General features: G+C 30.5%; 5 protein-coding genes across 8 annotated transcripts in view; 3 read left to right on the forward strand and 2 right to left on the reverse strand.

The window, feature by feature from the left end:
* The first annotated feature begins 366 nt into the window (after nucleotides 1–366).
* Nucleotides 367–3400, forward strand: LOC124535049 (probable mitochondrial glutathione transporter SLC25A40). 3 transcript variants are annotated; one of them, XR_006966778.1, is made up of 10 exons: nucleotides 367–582; nucleotides 662–819; nucleotides 961–1123; nucleotides 1291–1413; nucleotides 1539–1637; nucleotides 1761–1867; nucleotides 1963–2044; nucleotides 2194–2401; nucleotides 2529–2809; nucleotides 2913–3400. XR_006966778.1 is itself a non-coding variant. In XM_047111077.1 (10 exons), exons 1-9 carry the CDS (start codon nucleotides 492–494, stop codon nucleotides 2563–2565), a joined length of 1068 nt encoding a protein of 355 aa, XP_046967033.1. In that variant the 5' UTR covers nucleotides 367–491; the 3' UTR covers nucleotides 2566–2597; nucleotides 2913–3398. The 3 variants fall into 3 exon arrangements, 2 of the variants coding, with proteins under 2 accessions (XP_046967033.1, XP_046967032.1); XM_047111077.1 differs by having other exon boundaries at nucleotides 2529–2597; nucleotides 2913–3398; XM_047111076.1 differs by lacking the exon at nucleotides 2529–2809 and having other exon boundaries at nucleotides 2913–3395.
* Nucleotides 3401–3469: 69 nt separating this feature from the next.
* Nucleotides 3470–3922, reverse strand: LOC124535051 (U6 snRNA-associated Sm-like protein LSm8). The gene has a single exon (XM_047111079.1). The coding sequence runs from the start codon at nucleotides 3798–3800 to the stop codon at nucleotides 3510–3512; it is 291 nt and encodes a 96-aa protein (XP_046967035.1). The 5' UTR covers nucleotides 3801–3922; the 3' UTR covers nucleotides 3470–3509.
* A 356-nt stretch (nucleotides 3923–4278) lies between these two features.
* Nucleotides 4279–5303, forward strand: LOC124535050 (putative peptidyl-tRNA hydrolase PTRHD1). 2 transcript variants are annotated; one of them, XR_006966779.1, is made up of 2 exons: nucleotides 4279–4742; nucleotides 4868–5092. XR_006966779.1 is itself a non-coding variant. In XM_047111078.1 (2 exons), exons 1-2 carry the CDS (start codon nucleotides 4554–4556, stop codon nucleotides 5256–5258), a joined length of 375 nt encoding a protein of 124 aa, XP_046967034.1. In that variant the 5' UTR covers nucleotides 4369–4553; the 3' UTR covers nucleotides 5259–5303. The 2 variants fall into 2 exon arrangements, 1 of the variants encoding a protein (XP_046967034.1); XM_047111078.1 differs by having other exon boundaries at nucleotides 4369–4742; nucleotides 5073–5303.
* A 455-nt stretch (nucleotides 5304–5758) lies between these two features.
* On the forward strand, nucleotides 5759–8552 carry LOC124535048 (vacuolar protein sorting-associated protein 4). Its single transcript, XM_047111075.1, has 2 exons — nucleotides 5759–5923; nucleotides 6267–8552. Exon 2 carries the CDS (start codon nucleotides 6282–6284, stop codon nucleotides 7602–7604), a length of 1323 nt encoding a protein of 440 aa, XP_046967031.1. The 5' UTR covers nucleotides 5759–5923; nucleotides 6267–6281; the 3' UTR covers nucleotides 7605–8552.
* A 43-nt stretch (nucleotides 8553–8595) lies between these two features.
* The window catches only part of LOC124535394, an 83243-nt gene continuing 72243 nt past the window's right edge, over nucleotides 8596–19595 (reverse strand). The window contains exons 2-6 of the mRNA XM_047111602.1: nucleotides 11147–11352; nucleotides 10407–10542; nucleotides 9741–9874; nucleotides 9045–9204; nucleotides 8596–8744 (exon numbers count right to left, since the gene is read on the reverse strand). Of these exons, the coding sequence (XP_046967558.1) occupies nucleotides 8653–8744; nucleotides 9045–9204; nucleotides 9741–9874; nucleotides 10407–10542; nucleotides 11147–11352 (728 nt within the window). The 3' untranslated portion in view covers nucleotides 8596–8652. The remainder of the gene's footprint in view (nucleotides 8745–9044; nucleotides 9205–9740; nucleotides 9875–10406; nucleotides 10543–11146; nucleotides 11353–19595) is intronic.

Consider the following 19595-nt stretch of genomic DNA (forward strand, 5'->3'; position numbering starts at 1 on the left):
GATGTAATATATAATAATATATAAAAACCCCCGGATGTTTTTAAATTCAAACATATATTACATGGAGAAATTAATGCTACTAACACATCTCATGACCAAAAAATGAAATTAATAAATATTACATTCCAATATATAAATGAAAAGAGATGTAACACTGATTATATGCAAAACATTATACTCTATGAAGGAAAAGTACAAAATGTTTAATTATTACAAAATCTGTATAAATTTATATTATTTAAGGTATAAAGTTAATAGCAAATAAAAAATATTTAAATAGGTGATATTACTCCATAATTGATAGACAGCACTTTTTTCGTGCCTTCAAATAATATGAAATCAGACTTCACTGATTTATGTTGGCTCTATGGTATACAAATAGACTGTTTGACATTTTATTTGACAGAAAAAACATCTGATCGAATATAATTAAAAGATATTGTTTTATAATTTATTTGTCATTATAAGCTTAGATTTGTACCTCAAATGCCATGATTCGCGAAGACGATCCCCAGTTTCGTATAACTCCTTTTCAACAGATGGCATCAGCATGCTCTGGTGCACTAATAACCTCCTTGTTTAGTGAGTTTTCCGGTGTTTTTTATATGATTTGTAATATTTTTACAATGGACTCAATGCATGATTAACTCTTACTTTGCAGTGACTCCATTGGATGTAGTAAAAATAAGGTTACAAGCACAACAGAAGGCTTTATTATCAAATAAATGTTATTTGTATTGCAATGGTTTAATGGAACATCTTTGTCCTTGCGGAGAAACTGCTTGGATACCTAGACGAGTTCATTTTCATGGAACGATGGTGAGTTTACTATTCTTGTATATCATCTTACAAAACTCAAAATAGATTATCAATAACCAACAAGATCTAATGAAGATGAGAAACAAAGATATGGAAATTAACCAATGACTCATATGGTTTTTATTTTTACTTTTATTACAGGATGCTTTTTACAAAATTGCTAAATATGAAGGGGTACCAGCATTATGGTCTGGCCTTAGTCCTACTCTAATTCTTGCACTTCCATGTACTGTAATTTATTTTGTCTCATATGAACAACTTAGATTTCGGATGAAAAATTTGTACAACAACATTACTGGCAACAGTAAGTATAATATTAAAATAAAATGAACATTATTACAACATGACTTTTCATAATGTACACAAAATTGGCTCAGAATGTTTTGCTATATAACAAATCTTATTGAACACATATATAATAACACCTATTTAATAATAACACTCTGTGAATTGACTATTAAATTTTTTTAGGTGGCCAACCTATGTGGATTCCGATGATAGCAGGTGGTACGGCAAGAATAACTGCTGTCACTCTTTTCAGCCCATTAGAATTAATTAGAACAAAAATGCAATCTAAGAACTTGACTTATTCTGGTGATTATTAGTTTAATTTTTTTATAATGAAATAAAAAATATCATGAACTTGATTGAAGTGTGTTTCAAGTTGAAAGAGACAAAGCTAGAAAAGGTCTTTGATATTTTAATTTATTTTGTTGCAGAAATTAATTTAGCCTTACGCCAAGTCTTAAAGTATGAAGGTTACAGAGGACTGTTTCGTGGACTAGGATCTACATTATTAAGGGATGTACCATTCTCAGGTAAATTATTTTGTAAAATTCTTGTCTTTAGACAATATGGTTTTAATGTGATAAAACAGTATTTCAAGTGAAGCAAGATAAAATTTTTTTACTGATATTAGTGATTTCATTTATATCTTACAGGACTATATTGGTCCACATTTGAAACTACAAAGAGGTTGTTCAACAAACCGGAGTCAGAAAAAAATACATTCCTTTTTAACTTTTTCTGTGGATCAGTAGCTGGCAGTGTATGTATTTGAAATTTCTTTAAAAAGATTATATCCTGTAAATGTATGGTGCAAATTACAAATAGCAAAATAAAATTATTTATGTTGTTTTACAGATTGCAGCTTTTATTACTTTACCATTTGATGTTGTAAAAACTCACCAACAAATTGAATTAGGGGAAAAAGAAATTTACACAGGTGAGACTAATTAATAGTTCCCTATTACATTTTATATATGTGGGAGTAATATATTTATAAAAATGAATGTATTTCTTTAAAAATAAAACCTACTACTACACAAAATAAAAAAATAATCGATATGTATGATCAATTCACATAATTTGCAGATGGTAAGGTGCATCAGAGAGCTTCGAATATGAAAGACATAGCAAAGACTATTTATAAGAATCATGGTGTCAGAGGGCTATTCACTGGCTTGTTACCTCGAATATTTAAGGTTGCTCCAGCTTGTGCTATTATGATCGCAACATTTGAATATGGAAAACAGTTCTTCCAAAAATATAATACACAGAAATATAAGGAGAAAATGCAAAGGTATAATGCAAATGATTAAAATTTTATATTCTCTTTAACTGCAAATTTATTACCTACAATAAATTTGGCTTTGATTTTTTTAATTTGCTTCTTAAAGAATATATTAATAGTTTTTGTTTAATTTCAGACATGGAATAGACATTAAGATAATTAAATCTGATTAACTTGATCGCACAATTATAAGTCTGTTGTTTAGGTATTATACTGTTTTAGTTTTTATTTTACAAGTAGATGCAAGATTATTATTAATGCTATATGATCAAAGATCAAATTCCAAACCTACGTAGGTTTGGAATTTGATCTTTCTTGTTATCACTTATCATTTTGGATTTACTTTAATTATTAAAAGTGCTATGTATGATAATAATCAGTAAGCTTATAAATGTCATTTAGTACATTAGCAAGTAGGTAAGTTTGTATTTCTTTTACGTGTATTTAAAAGTATGCACTATAGCTAGTATTGTATACAAAAAACAGTTATTAAAATAGTAATATGATTTTGTTGTTCCAGGCATCATGACATAGTTCTAATGAGCCAGCCATCAAGTAATAAAGAATATACTTCTTTATAAGGAGCTTGATATAAAACAAAAATATTACGAACTAAGGGGTTGATTAAATGGTCTGTAGGAATTGTACTTGATTATTTTTAGATTCAAGTTAATTATCATCAATAACATGATCACTATAAGTGTTCTAATCATACATTTAAAAGCTAAAAACATCTATGTACAACTATTATGTTATGAATTCATTTTCTTTCATTGAATTTTATTTGTTGTATTCATTTGACTTTTATAAAAGTAAAAGCAAATAGATTGAAATTTTATCATTAGTGATAGTACTGTAGTATTTTATTGAGTTACCAAAGCAATTTCATTGGGCTTAGGTTATATGAATTCCATTTTACTAGATGTAATAAGGTGTTGTAAATATTACAATGAAATGTAAATAACTTTTAACAAAAAATTTTGTTTTATTACCCATATTAATAAACAAGTGTATGAGTAATCAGTCCTAAATTACCGTTTGTACATGAAAAAACAAAATATTAAAATAAAAACAGCATGTTTACAAAAAATATTTTAATATTATTCCTAAATAATTATTAATGTACAATAGATCCTAAAGGTTCCGCTCTTATATTACCAAGGTCCAATCTGCTGTCAATAGACTCATCTATTTGACCGACGATTGCTATGTTATCGCCTCGAATTATATGAAGTCCGAGTACAACTTGTGCTACTCCGGTGGACGATGAAAATACTCGTTCGTGGGATTCATCCAATATAATGTTTATCGTTTGGTCGAATCCCTTTAAAGTACCAATAAAATTTCGTCCATCAGCGGTTATCACAGAAACTGTTTGGTTAATATAGTTCTCAAGACCTGATGCCATATTAATACTATTATTTGTAGTTATTAAAACAGAGAACAAAATATTTTCTTTGGTTATTAATGCAGCCCAAGCGTTTTTATTTCAACGACAGAAGTTCATAACATTGTCGAAACAAATGTCAATCTCGGTTTTATTCAATTTATTAGTCAGCTCTGGATACTAGACTTTCAGCCTTCTTTAAATTCGACTGACAAGCCATAATTTAAAACTTTTTAATTCGTAAAATGAACAAAATTTACCTTTTTTACATTAAATTGTAATAACTATATCATAATGTTCAAAAAATTATTTTTTTCAACAAAATTTAAATTATAGTAATATTAATACGACATTACTATTTACTAGACTGATTGGCTTGGCTTTATCAACTTAAGTTAATAACAATATATTTTTGTACGAGGCTTAATTTTGTTTTAGATAAACATGTAGATAATTTGTTTTTACTGTTCACTTTAAAAAACAATAAAGGATGTCAGTCTTAACAACAGTGACAACACTGACAGTTAAGTGATTCGTTTTTGCTGTTTTAAGTTTTAACTCAAGATGTCACTATGACAGTGACCAGTGTGACTGGACGGATCGTGTGCTCAGTGCTGACGGATGATAGGTTTAAACTTTTCTCTATTATTATTCAGACTATAGAAGTTCAGAGTTTAGTATTCATCACAGTAAGTGGTTGCAACAAGTATGTTTTAAGCAAAAGTATATTGTAGGGAGCATACCAATTAATCATTTAATATAGATATAGTTACAATGTCTACTTCCATCGTTCAGTATATACTCCTTAGAAGTGATTTATTTAAAGATTTGGGATGGTCTGTTGGTGCTTTAGTGGCACAGGCATGTCATGCATCCACAGCCGCTCTCCATATATTTAAAGAAGATGAACATACAATACAATATCTCAATGATTTAGAAAATATGCATAAAGTTGTTCTAGAAGTAAGTATATACTCAAATGTCCTTTTTTAACATTTTAAAATGAAGATTTTTAATATTATGTCATGGCAATTTTTTTGTATTTTTTGATAAATATTTAACATATAAGGGTATTAATTTTTTGTCAGAGTAGAATCAAACCATTTCCACTCAACGCCTGTGTAAGAGCCATATAAAGAGGACTTTTAAGAACACCTAGCATTCAACTTTAATCACCTGCACAGTGGTTATGTTCATATGTAATTTAAATATTAACAAGATAAGTTATTTATAAATGTTTTCTTATATTTCTTTAATATATTTCGTGCTTTGTCATTCTTATTTCATCCATAGGTACCTAATGAAGAATCCTTGAAAAAAATTGCAGAAAAATTAAAAGAAAATTCAATATCTCATAAGTTATGGATTGAACAACCAGAAAATATACCTACATGTATAGCTTTAAAACCTTACCCAAAAGAAGAGGTTAAGAAATATGTTAATAAATTCAAATTATATAAAGCAACAATGGATAACTAGGACATATTTTTAATACATCATATATATTAATAAAACTTAATACAAAATATTTGTTTTATTCTGTTGTACTACAAATTATCTTATTAGGCGTTATAATATGACCAAATACCAATCTATATATATACACCTATGCATAATGCATATACCAAAGCTACCTGTACTGAAATAGAATACAGAAAAATAATATTTTCTCTAAAATTATATTACTCTTATATATGCTTAGAGAAAAACAAATACTTGCATACCTTAATTATTTTACCTTATCAAATAAAGTTAATTGTTACAAATTATTAATTGCAGTTGGAACTGTAGTTTATTATTATTGAACTTATCAGTTCACATTTTTATAATATCGTTGCGTGGTCGTTTGTATGTGTTACAATTAAAACTTTATGTTTACCATGTGATATAAAACAGAATTAAATAGAACAATATTGTCTTTCAATGTTTATAATTATTAGTGTAGTTGTACACATAGCTGTAAAGTAGCAACACTCCATATTAAATTACCTATAGCAACACTAATGATGTTGTCATAGATGGTTTTGTAAAAAACATTGGTTGAATGAGTAAACTTAAACTATAGTTTGTATTCAATTCTAATTTAGATTGTAAAAACTTAATTGTGACTTGTTGAATATCAAGATTAGTTGTTCTTTTGAATGGTGGGTATAAGTTAAACATTTCTATAATCATTAATTATGTCAAACAAATTCGTAGATTATTGCCAGACAATTTGTCATACTACAATCTACATGCATACGAGAAGGAAAACGTAAATTTGTGCTCAATTATAGGCTCTTTTTTTTCTTGCTGTACATAAATCATGAAAAAGCCATTATTCTATTAATTATGTAAGCTCGTATTGTCTTTAACCGGATATATTGTATGTGTCAGCCTGTAATTGTAATGCATTCGATGATGATTAATAATTAATTGGATCATATAAAAACATAACATTCTTGACATACTCGATGTTTGTAATTAAATGTTTAACGAATTTTACAGGTTTAAAGCACAAGAATGGCTTCATCTAACACCTTACAAAAGGCCATTGATCTTGTAACGAAAGCTACGGAAGAGGACAAAAATAAAAATTATGAAGAAGCCTTACGACTTTACGAACATGGTGTAGAATATTTTCTGCACGCTGTTAAATATGAGGCTCAGGGTGAAAGAGCTAAAGAAAGTATAAGAGCTAAGTGCTTACAATATTTGGACAGGGCAGAAAAACTTAAGGAATATCTTAAGAAAGATCGTAAAAAAAAGCCTGTGAAGGATGGTGAATCCAACTCCAAAAGTGAAGATAAAAAAAGTGACAGCGACAGTGACTCTGATGACCCGGAAAAGAAAAAATTACAGGGAAAATTAGAGGGAGCCATTGTTGTGGAAAAGCCGCATGTTAAATGGAGTGATGTTGCTGGGCTGGAGGCTGCAAAAGAGGCGTTAAAGGAGGCTGTCATATTGCCTATCAAATTTCCCCACTTATTCACAGGTAAGAGAATTCCATGGAAGGGAATCCTCTTGTTTGGACCCCCTGGTACTGGTAAGTCATACTTAGCAAAAGCTGTGGCTACAGAAGCAAACAACTCAACATTCTTCTCTGTGTCATCATCTGATCTTGTTTCAAAATGGCTTGGTGAATCAGAAAAACTAGTGAAAAATTTGTTTGAATTGGCACGTCAGCATAAGCCAAGCATCATATTCATTGATGAAATTGATTCCTTGTGCTCATCTCGTTCTGATAATGAATCTGAATCAGCTAGAAGAATCAAGACAGAGTTTCTTGTGCAGATGCAAGGTGTAGGAAATGATATGGATGGTATTTTAGTTCTTGGAGCTACAAACATACCATGGGTCCTTGATGCAGCTATAAGGAGACGTTTTGAGAAGCGTATCTATATTGCATTACCAGAAGAACATGCTCGTTTGGACATGTTTAAGTTACACCTTGGGAATACAAGACATCAGTTAACAGAACAAGATATGAAAGTATTAGCATCGAAGACTGATGGATATTCTGGAGCTGATATAAGTATTGTTGTTCGTGATGCATTGATGCAACCTGTTCGTAAAGTGCAGTCTGCAACACATTTTAAGAAAGTCACTGGACCTAGTCCTACTGACCCCAATTTAATTGTCAATGATCTTTTGACACCATGTTCTCCTGGTGATCCTGGAGCTATGGAAATGACTTGGATGGATGTACCAAGTGATAAACTTGGGGAACCACCGGTTACTATGTCAGATATGCTCCGGTCTCTAGCAACTTCAAAACCAACTGTTAACGATGATGATATGATAAAATTGAAGAAGTTCATGGAAGATTTTGGTCAGGAAGGTTGATTCCCCTCTTCAGATTTACCTAATTTATAGTGTTAAGCAGATTATAAAGCACAGTGCCTATATTTTTGCGAGAGCTTTTTACAATAACTATGATTTTTGTTCTTTCATTAAAATAATTTGTGTGATTATCATTTAATTGCTTATAAAATATATGATAGTAAAATAAGCTCTATGTTAATTATTTAGATTAATGATACAGTTAAAAGTCTGGAAAATAAAATGTTTGTTAAAAATAAAGAGATATTTAATTCTTACTGCAACTTAAATATATTAATGTTATTTACTATTAAAGGAAATTAGGAGAAATTAATTCAATATCATTTCATTGATTATATTGTTAGGTATGTATTGATTATGTGATCTTAAAGATTTTAAATATCATGTAAATGCTTATATGATAGAATAGAATAATTCAGTCACATGAAAAATGATTATAATATTCTATTCATTATCTTGTAACAAATATATAATTCTGTATTTTTTCTTTGTATTTAGTTCTATCTACACTTTTATTTGTTACGTCCATCATACAAAAGTCTTTAAAATTTAATGTAATTTGTCATCTGTCTTCATTATAACTGATATACAGAACAGTAACAACTTCTGTAAGTGTTCATTATACATGTAAGATGGATTTTTTTGGAACTAGTATGCATTTTGGTTAAATTGTGTAGATGGATTTTCTCATGTTTTCCATAGAATATGAAGAACCATGATATATGAAATTATAGATATAGTTCATTAAAATTACATGTTTCAAAAACTTTATTGGTATGTTCTTATATTTTAAACTTAAATTTTAAATATATTTTTTTATGAAAATCTGTATATCGATTTTTTTTTAAATAGCACTTTAATTTAATTAAGTCTGTATTCTTGTAACATTAGTTCGTCTCCATTCATTTTGTATGTAATAACATAAGATTGAATTAAAATTTAATTAACTGACCAATTACTATTATTTTTTTCCGCTGATGTATTAAAACACGAATAAAAAAGAGATTTATTTATTTACAATAAAATAATATAATGTGAGTAATTAAATTTATCACGACATTATTTGGAGAATTTTGTTGACACATCCAATCAGCATTATTAAATTTATGTTCGGCGCTCCTCTCCAATTCGAAGAGCTTGTTTCTGTAAAAGCCAAATTAGTGGTGTAATTATTTACATATTATACATGGTACACATTTTAAATTTTAAGTAATCGTATCATATTTTAAAATTATATATTAAAGCTTGATTAACATTTTCTTTGATGCAATGCAAGCTTTATAATTTATAGATCTTTTGGCTACATGTGACATTTTGAATGATAGTTGGATTCACTTACAATTTTTTTTATATGTAGGTATATTTATGTTGTGAATAATTCTCGGTCATTCGCCACTAATATCATTAGCAATTAAGGAAATAATTTCCAATGAAATAACATACCTATTGACACAGTTCGCTCTCGTTTATGCGTGCCAATGATGGCAACACAGCGTATCTTCATGTGACGTCTAGCGGGGGCTCGCAAACCGAGGGTAGACATCATTAAACCTTGAGTGGCATGTACGGCGTCGTAAGGTATTAGCCATGAACTTTCCGTGACCTGTTGATTACCACATGTAAAAGGTAATTTCTAGGATACAATCAAATCGCAAGAAACGTCAACATTACCATAAATAATTATTTATTAAAATAATTCACATATCATTAACTATCTGACATTACAAATACAAGTACAGTCGAGGTAAGAAAAGGTTCGTCACCTTAAGATCTATTTTCGTGTGCTCAGTATGTTTGATAATCTGCTGTACCGATCGAGACTGACATATTGCGTCGCGATAATTTGATGTTAAGATTCAAAAGGAGATGAACAATAAGGTAATAAAATGTATAAGAGTTTAAGACTTGATAAAGGAATGAATTTGAAATCTGACGAAGATTTTCTTACTCTGACTGTACATTTCTAAACCGACTTCGGAAAATGAGGTTTTTATTTTGTAAATAAATATTTATATTTTATAGAAATAATTCATATATCATATCACCATAGTATTAATACATTTCATTGTCCAACGTTCAATTTTCAATATAATCCGTTTCTAGTCAAAGATAACAATATATTTTAAAATCCTATACAACCTTTTCACCATTTATGAGCCATTGCAAATCCGGCGCCGGGAACGCTTTAGCAGAGGTGCAGTTAACATCGAGTGGTTCACGTAATTCATATATTCGTTCGTGTCCAACTATACGAGGACTTTCACGTGGAAAATCTGAAATTTGTTATACGAAATGTTATAGGTAGTGAAATTTTCAAATATCTATCGAGTAAGAGTTTTAATTCGAGGAGTCGAGATGGCCCAGTGGTTAGAACGCGCGCATCTTAACCGATGATTGCGGGTTCAAACCCAGGCAAGCACCGCTGTTTCATGTGCTTAATTTGTCTTTATAATTCATCTCGTGCTCAGCGGTGAAGGAAAACATCGTGAGGAAACCTGCATGTGACAAATTTCATAGAAATTCTGCCACATGTGTATTCCACCAACCCGCATTGAAACAGCGTGGTGGAATATGTTCCAAACCTTCTCCTCAAAGGGAGAGGAGGCCTTTAGCCCAGCAGTGGGAATTTACAGGCTGTTGTTGTTGAAGGGTTTTAATTGTAAAAATAAAATCTTCTATACTTTCTATTTATATTCCCTGTTTCAACCTAAATATATTTGAATAATAAGAAATCATTCGTAACAAAAGCGTTTAAATTATTTTTATTATTTTTGTATAACTCGATATATATTCGTTATTACTTACAATAAACTTCCATAAATGTCTCCGCCTGCGCAGAATGGAATGAAGGAGCTTCTTCTGAAACTTCACAGCGATATGAACCCCTTGATTTCAAAGTCAATTCTCGTAGATGTACACGTCGAGCACTAGATTTCTCTAACTGTGGCATAAAGAACAAAAATTATTTATTAATTTATAAAAATATACATATATTGCACCACAATTAAATATTTCATTTATTAAGTTATTTTATATTCGATAAATATTCATCGTAAAATGCTAATATTAAAAATACCTGTATTTAATTGTATTTTTAGTGTTTCGAAGTATTCAAGTTATATAAGCAGGGGCTGTAGCCCCCTTTTGATATATATTTGTTTGTATTGATGCTCTTTTTCATGTTATTATTTAGATATTGTATTTGTGTAAATAAATAAAAATAAAAAATAATATGGAAAAAAAACTGTACCTATAGCCGTAAAATGTCTTTCTTATGGATCTTAAAGAAATAACGGAAAAAGTTTTTTGAGGCACATTTTTTTATTATTAAAAGATTAAAACTACAAACCAAAAAAAAAACTTTATGTAAATTAACATTATAAGGGTAATTTACGATTGAAAAGCAACATATTATATTATATGACATATTTAATTACTCTTTTATATTAAATATAAAAGAGTAATGAAATAAAGAAATCTTTATAATTTAGTTAGTAATATATAAATTAGTAATTCTATCTAAAAATAATAACTTTTTGACTTACATCAACTCTCACGCCCTCTAATTTATGTGCATGTTGAGGGGGCCTTAGCCGTGGCATGTAACGGTAGAACTCTTCATTATCACGATACCACTTCACTGAATATAACTTGCCTCCTTCAAGATCGTAGTCGCAAGTGAAGGTAACTGACTCACCTCTCTGCTTGAGAGTTGGAACTGATATTCCTACCACACGAAGACAAATTGACACTAAAACGTAAAATATTAAAATTAGATAATGATAAAACTGGCACGTAGAAATTACCAAAATTTTAGAAAGATTAGTTCTTAATGAGCATGTAAAAAATTAAATGTATCTTTAAAGCTTAATATTTTTTAATTTACATAATATTTTGTTAGGTTTCTGCACTTTTAATACAATGCGATATAGTTTGCAGAGCCGTATACTGGTAATCTTTAATTTAAATAATTATCACATTACATTAAATAATTACAACAATTAAAATAATTATCATAAGAATTAAGAGATCGAGAAGAAATTCTAATGTTCCAGGTGCGATAACAACCGACGAAATTAACTTATTGTTCTGTGCATCATATTCGCTATTCAAAACAATGGCGTAGCTATCGTAGGGCCAGGTGGTGCAGTGCACCAGGGCCCCGGAGTTCAGGGGGCCCTCTAAACTAAACCTTAAGCTTCTGAAGCTAGAAAATCATAACCCTGCGTACAAGATTTCTTATTTGGTATCTATAATTTTAAAAGGTAATTATTAGTTAAAGAGGGGGTGAGGGCCCAATTCTTTTTCTATGCACCGGGGCCCTTCCTCACCTAGCTACGCCACTGATTCAAAACATTAATTTCCTCAATATATCTAAATACAAATTTTATATTATAATATTTAATAGTGTAAAAGAAATTTTTATTATAAGTATTATTAAATTTACCTTCCAAATTGACAAAAAGGAAACTCCAAAATACAATAATTTTTCTCATTTTTCGTAGACTTATAAACAGTATAATATTACGAATTCTCTTAAAAAAGCCATAACTATTAATATTTTATAATTTCGTTATTTCAAAACGATATCAGTTAAATGGATTTGAAAACATTTATTATTATTTTTTGTATTTAAGTTATACGCTAATAAACAAATTGTCGTGTACGTATTATTTTATTCGCGCACGAACGACTTCGGAATGGTTTACGCAAATACGAGCGTAGCGTAGCGCGTGCCGTAGGCAACTGTTGCTACAAATGATAGTGGCACACCGGTTCGCTACGAATGTCTACGGGTTTTTCACGAGTCTGGCCTCCTTATGGATGGTGAAAAGTACACTAGGCTTTTTTGTTACACTTTTACACATTTTTTTAAAATTTTGCTTTTATAAAATTGACTAAATATTTCGATTACGTACATAACGTATAAATCTTAGGCTGATACACATATAAACTTATAACACATATGTTAAAATATAAAAGTATATTACGTAATATATGTGTTTTTTTAAGAATTAAGTATATAGTAACGAAAATGCAATTAAATTTGTGGCATTAGAGGGACTTATTTTGGGTCGCATTAGTATCGTTAGCGTATCAAAGTGCTGGACAAGGATTAGTGAGGGATTTAATAAATAGGTAATTCGCTAATGGTGTGCCAGTGAGTTTTCCATTTGGTCTCTGTGTTTATATTTTAATTAATTAAAAAAATGTTTTATCTCAGTAGCGTTACTTGTAATATTTGTAGTCATTTATATTCGTATTTAGCTTTTATTTTGAAGAAGCATATGAACAGCCAATAAGGATAATGTGAGATACAAGTAACGTTCTTCTACTTGTGTACTTATGTAATCGAAAAACAACAAAACAAAGTGCTGTTACGTTTCAGAAGATTATTTATAAATGTAACCAGAACTTGTTAAACAACTCAAAAGCAATATTATTCTATTAAAAAAAAAATCTTTTTTAAAATTTGTTTGCAAATCGTATGTAATTATCTACTTGGGCGAGTCTACAGTTTACTCTATACGATTTTACTTATAATGCTATAAGCTATCATTACGTTTTAGACGAATTATAGAAGTGGACTTTGCTCTACCGTAAGGAGCTTAAGGCAGGGTTTCAAGTATTCATTGCCGTAATACATAAATGTTTCACACTACACCTCTTGAGTTCTCATTAGAGAAACACTTCTGAAACTTGCTCTCAATTCAAATTTTAATTATAATTTATTTAAATGTTGTTCTCGTATTCGGAGAACTTCAGCATTAATATAGTGTTTTTTGTAGATAGAAAGGTATATGTTCTTACGTTTATTTTAATATAAATTTAAAGGATATGAAGTTATATTTCCGACTGAATTATAAATAATCATGTTTAGATAAATTGAAACCATTTTTCACATTTATAACATTATAGAATTACATTCGAATGAAAAAACTCATTCATTTATTTAAAAAAAAATACATATATCCATCTTTACTAACAATATTTCTTTCCGGCGCCAATGGGAAAAGTCATAGCTTCATTTCAAATTTATTGGTAGCGTGAATTTCCTTTGAACTCGTTGATAACGACTTCTGTGGGTATCTTTTTGCATAATTTTGTAAAATCTTATCATTCGAAGAAATATTTACGTTAATTCCAGACAAAATTAGTTGAAGTTGATTGAAGTGAATATATATAGGTACATATTTGTATACATATTTTGAGCTTTCAATCCAAGATGTTTTTGATAATGTGCTTTGTAACAAAATTTTATAAATGCGGCTTGGCTTTAATATCGACTTGTAAGTCGAATGTCCCTTCTTATATATGAAGTGTATTCAAAGACAGTCTATTTATGTAATTATTATTCCAAATTACTTCTTAAAATTAAATATAACGTAATTTTAAAAGAACACATTTCTTAAAATTCGGTAACAAGCAAAGCCTCCTGGTATTGCAGATGTCCATTGACAGTAGTAGTTCCATCAGATGAGACCTGATGAGATCCTGACCGTTTGCTACCTTTAACATAAAAAAAATTGAGTTCTAAATATAAAATTGTTTAGGTATATCTAGGAATTATAATAATAAATATAAAACATACATTTTTGGAATGTGACTACCACCGCCCATGGACATCTGCAACACCAGGGGGCTGCAGGTGCGTTGCGGTCTTTAAGAATGGAGCACGCTCTTTTCTTGAAGGTTCCCATGTCGTATCGGTTGGGAAAAACTGCCGGAGAAAGCTGGTTCCACAAAGTGGATGTGCGAGGCAGAAAATGTCTAAGTAATCGCGCTTTGTGGATTTCCGGACATCAAGGTGGTGTGGGTGAAACTTCGAATTTTGACAGTCCGAAGGTGAAATTCAGCAGCCGGGATTAATCCGAACAATTCCTCGGAACATTCCCCGTGTAAAATCCGGTAGAAGATGCAGAGTGATCCAACATCTCTACGCAAAGCCAAAGGTCAAGGTGATCGGTAAGGGCTTGATCGTCGATAACTCGAGCCGCTCACAAAAAAATAATAACGAGTTCGAGATGTTAAACACATTTTAAGTATATGAAAATAAAGTGGTGCGTGCCTGGGTTTGAATCCGCAATCATCGGTTAAGATGAACGCAGGGCAATGTCGGCTTAAATAAATTAGTAGGACTAATAACGAGGCTGTGGTGAATAAAAATTTGTTCCGAAGAATTACATAAAGTTTAAGACGCATGAAAGTGTTGAGAATCAATGTGGGTAACAAAACCGCCAATCCCTTCAATTATTTATGTTTAATTATATTATGGGAAAATTGGGAACGCTGCCGCTGGCATTTTTAATTATGTTTATCCTTCGCTTTATTACAACCGAATTAATGTTTAATTAAAATATTATCTAGGCTGTTTTCATGGACGCAGTTTACGTATTTTTAATTTTTGCCTAAATTAAATTTATATAGGTGTTAGGGATGTCCGTAGGGTGATAGGGAAGTTTCGAGTAAAATTAATCGAAAGTGTTGTATTATTTATATCACTTTGTTAACTGCGATAATCATTTTTATATAAAAGGAGGATTAAAATGTCTATCCATATATTTCCTTTTATCATTTTAGGCTGTATTTTCATTACTTTTCCGTCAATAAAAATGAAATGAAACATAATCGATATAATCGAATTTTCGACATCCCTAAATATAAATGTGTATCAGTGTTTACTCTCGTTAAAATTTTCGTTTTTGAATATGAAACAATTATCGTTTAATAACGGTTAGCTTGTCGCATATTCGCATTCGTACTGATTACATTATACATTCATCGGAAGCCAGATTTGCGTAAATAGCTTATTATGCACTGCCTCGAAATTGCACTGCTTATGTCAAATGGAAGCTTCTCTAACATTCACGGAATAATTTGCACTTCAAATGCCTCTCTAGATTTTTAATGAGTGCAAATTCAAAAGTTATGTTAACGAATCTACAATTTGGTTGATTGGAATGAAATATTGTTTGATAACATAACTCGTTCTATCGGTGTGAGTGATGTTAAAGATTGTGAAATATTATGACTTCAATGTAGAATAAAATACAACCCATCAATAGCTTAAATATTAAAGATAGCTGTCCCAAAAATTTTCAGAAGTCATTTTGGAGAACTATATAAAATCTTACACATAAAGCTTTCGTGAACCTATAACAGTATCAGTTTACTTGTTGGCAGGGCTTTGTACAAGGTCAAATGGATACCACTCATTAGGCACATATTCTACTGCGAAACAGCAATACTTAGTACCGTTGTGTTTTGGTATGAACGGTGAGTTAATAATTGTAATTACAGGCTTATATATGTTACCGTAAGATTACAATATTATGAACCGTGAAATATGATTGCAATTTAATGCATTTTTTTTTCGCTATATTGTAATCTATCGAGACAGATTGTAATCTGACTATTTTTTTAATAAAATAACCAAGAACATAACATTTTATCTCGCAAGGTTAATATTTTTTACAACGTCAATGTCTATCGACGGTGGTAACCACTTACCACCAACAAGTCTATTAATTCTTCCAGATATAATTTATATATAAATATTATACGAGAAATTAAAGAACATAATTAATATAAATAACAGATGGTTATAGTTTCAAAGGCGTTTACTTTCAATACGTTTTTGCTGCGAATTTTGATATCTGAATTAACATGATATACTTTAAAATTACTCAATATACTACAACATATAAATATAGAGCTTATACAAGTTCATCATGTAACTACAATCTGTCGTAATGTAAACTGATGTCAAATATATTATTAGTTTTGTCAGGAATCTGGAACAAGAAACACATACAATATACTTTGAATCGAGTTCAAGTATGCTGGTATAAATTAATTTATTAACATAAGAATTAACAAAATTAAATGTTTAAATATATACAAATATGAACTAAAACTAGTTACTGTATAAATCTTGACCTCGCGGAGTGGTGGCAAGAATGCTAGCAGCATTTCCCCGTTGAATCGCAATTCCGATCCTCTGGGCAAAAAACGAACCAGCCCTCTTGTCACCAGTGGAGGCAATGAGGCGAGTGTTATACTTTTGATGAAGTTTTTTGCATCACTACTCCAAGGGCAAAGCGTTTCGACAGCAAATGCTGATATTGAGATAAATCAAGTAACATTGGTGAGTTACATACATTTTTGAAAATATACGAAAATTCATGATTATGAACTAATAGTAAAAGCAGATAATCCTAAATATGGCAAATAGTGGCATATAAAAATATGCTAAACTTAACTTTGACAAATTATTTCTTAGTATAAATAGACTAAGACGGAACAGCCCACCGCCTTTTTCATTTATTTTGTTTGTCGGTTATTGACCGTTGTCAATAAAAACATATCAATAAAGTTAGAAAAGTTTTCGCAGCTAATTCGTATACTCGTGTAAAACTTATGTTCAATTTTTGAACGCATATTTTACCATTGGCTATTATATGCAACATTCTAATTAAAGTTTTACTGTATCACAAGTGTGATTACTTTAGATTTTATTTGACCCTGAAATATTTTAAGTAGAATAAATAATGTTATAAATGTTTTAGATTACGGATGCATCGCTTATCGTCAGTATGAAGGAGTTCAAAAATATTAAATTTATCTTAAAATGGCACAAAAATGGAATCTTTTCGAAGTAAAATCTGTCGATGGCAGGTAATGCAGACGCGGGGAACTAATCTAAATGATAATAATTTACTCTCAAAGTTCGCGTCGCCTTAGTGATATTGGATAACAGCCGTTTATCCTGTTTCAATAAGCTCCTTTGTATCTTCGACAAAGGAATGAAAGTATTCGCAACGGCTTCTGTAGTCGACTTCATAGGAACTTGAAAGTGCTAATTTTCTTTAAGTAGCATTGAATGCTATAAAATGAACGTTGCTTTAAGAAATATTGAAAGAAAACTAGCTTTACAAATTTTTAATATATTTTATTTTAGTTTATATTCTATACTAGCGGCCCGACCCGGCTTTGCACCGGTGGTTGTAATCTCTGGCGGCTTGATTATTTCTGATGTGTTAATCAATTGTCGTTCTATTTCAACTCCTTTACACAAAAACCTTAATAAATTATATGTATGAACCTTCCTCATGAATCACTATCGCTTAGTGAAAACCGCATTAAAATCCGTTCAGTAGTTTTGGAGTTTATCGCAAGCATACAGACAGACAGACGCGGCCTGGGACTTTTGTATGTAGTGATATTAAAGTTTACATGTTATTGGACCGTATACGTCCAATTCATAAACGTTTTTATTTTAAGAATTTTCTTATACTAATAATTCGTTTTGATATTAAAAACAATATCGAAATAGTTTATGTTTATCCACTTCAAATGTAATTTAACAAAAAAATTCTGCAGCCGAAAAAAAAACAATTTAGTTCCAATCCCCTATTCCGTGTCAGTTCTATTCAATAAATTATGTGTAAATTGAATTTAAATTTATAACACCATAGAAATTGAAATAAAAAAACATAATTTATATAAAACTGTGCGTCAATTTACAGAAACCAATTTAGAGGCATAACATGTTGTCAATATTGGAATACAGCAATATGAACATGACAGTTATTACAAAATGGCTTTTAGTTTGGATCCTCTAAAACGAATGGTATTATTTGATCCGCGCCAGCTCTATCCCATTTGATTGTGATGTAAATTCTCTAATATGTTAATTCATATATCGACCTCTGCTAAACCAAAACACATGTTGTCAGAACATAAATCTGTATTTAATGTTTTTCACGGATATAAATGCTGAGTTATTTTTGTTGTGTAGGAGCGTAGAGTAACTTTTATTGAAAGGAAATGACGTCAAAAAATGATATTACAGCATCAACTAACTTCAGTTGCGAAAGAAATGTAAATAAATGCGTAAAAATATATATGTTCGTTCGTACAACAACAGCCTGTAAATTCCCACTGCTGGGCTAAAGGCCTCCTCTCCCTTTGAGGAGAATGTTTTTGGAACATATTCCACCACGCTGTTCCAATGCGGGTTGGTGGAATGCACATGTGGTAGAATTTCTATGAAATTTGTCACACGCAGGTTTCCTCACGATGTTTTCCTTCACCGCTGAGCACGAGATGAATTATAAAGACAAATTAAGCATATGAAACAGCGGTGCTTGCCTGGGTTTGAATTCGCAATCATCGGTTAAGATGCACGTTCTAACCATTAGGCCATCTCGACTCGAATCAACGTATACTACAAATGAGTACTTTTAATGCGTCTGGATACATCAATACATGTAGGTTTTTCTTGATTTTTCATCTTCTTTTATTTTTACAATTTAATGTATCTCCAAAAGAAAAGTCCTTCGACAAATGGTAAAAGAAAACAGTAACAGCGCTCGTCTTAATTTGAGTGCATTGTTTAACAATATTGTATTAGCGGTGATTTATATTAAACAAAATATGTGGAAATATCTATTACCGCACCTTGTAAGCCTGACTCGTATTCCACTAAGGTAAACGGCATGACGCACATATACCGTCAAGCCTCGTCACAGCTGTTCTCTACTCCCATTACAAAATACAGGCCACGCATGCTGTGTATATTGCCATAATAATACTAAGCACGTTACAAAAAATTTTTGTATAGAAATATATTTACGTATATTATTAATAATCATCAAAACTAATGTGTGAAACATCTGTTGGGCGTCAGCTGACGGCCTCATTTTGTTTATATGAAAGACATTCATATTGTTTCAATTAAGACAATATATTTGATATAATATTTATTTTGATAAATCTCATCATATGCTGAACACTCATAAGAAAAAGGCGTAATGAGAATCTTTACGTATAACTTTATTTTCAATCCTATACAATCGATCGCTATAAAGCAATATAAGTGACTTATGATTTATTTCTTGGAAATGCAGTTAAATGAAGTGTAAGTTAAGGTCTTAGAAGTCGCCAGAGTAAACAGGCCGCTTTTGAATTGGTTCGCTGTACTTGTGACTG

The sequence above is a fragment of the Vanessa cardui genome, chromosome 14 (assembly GCF_905220365.1).
Source record: "Vanessa cardui chromosome 14, ilVanCard2.1, whole genome shotgun sequence".
Lineage (NCBI taxonomy): Eukaryota > Metazoa > Arthropoda > Insecta > Lepidoptera > Nymphalidae > Vanessa > Vanessa cardui.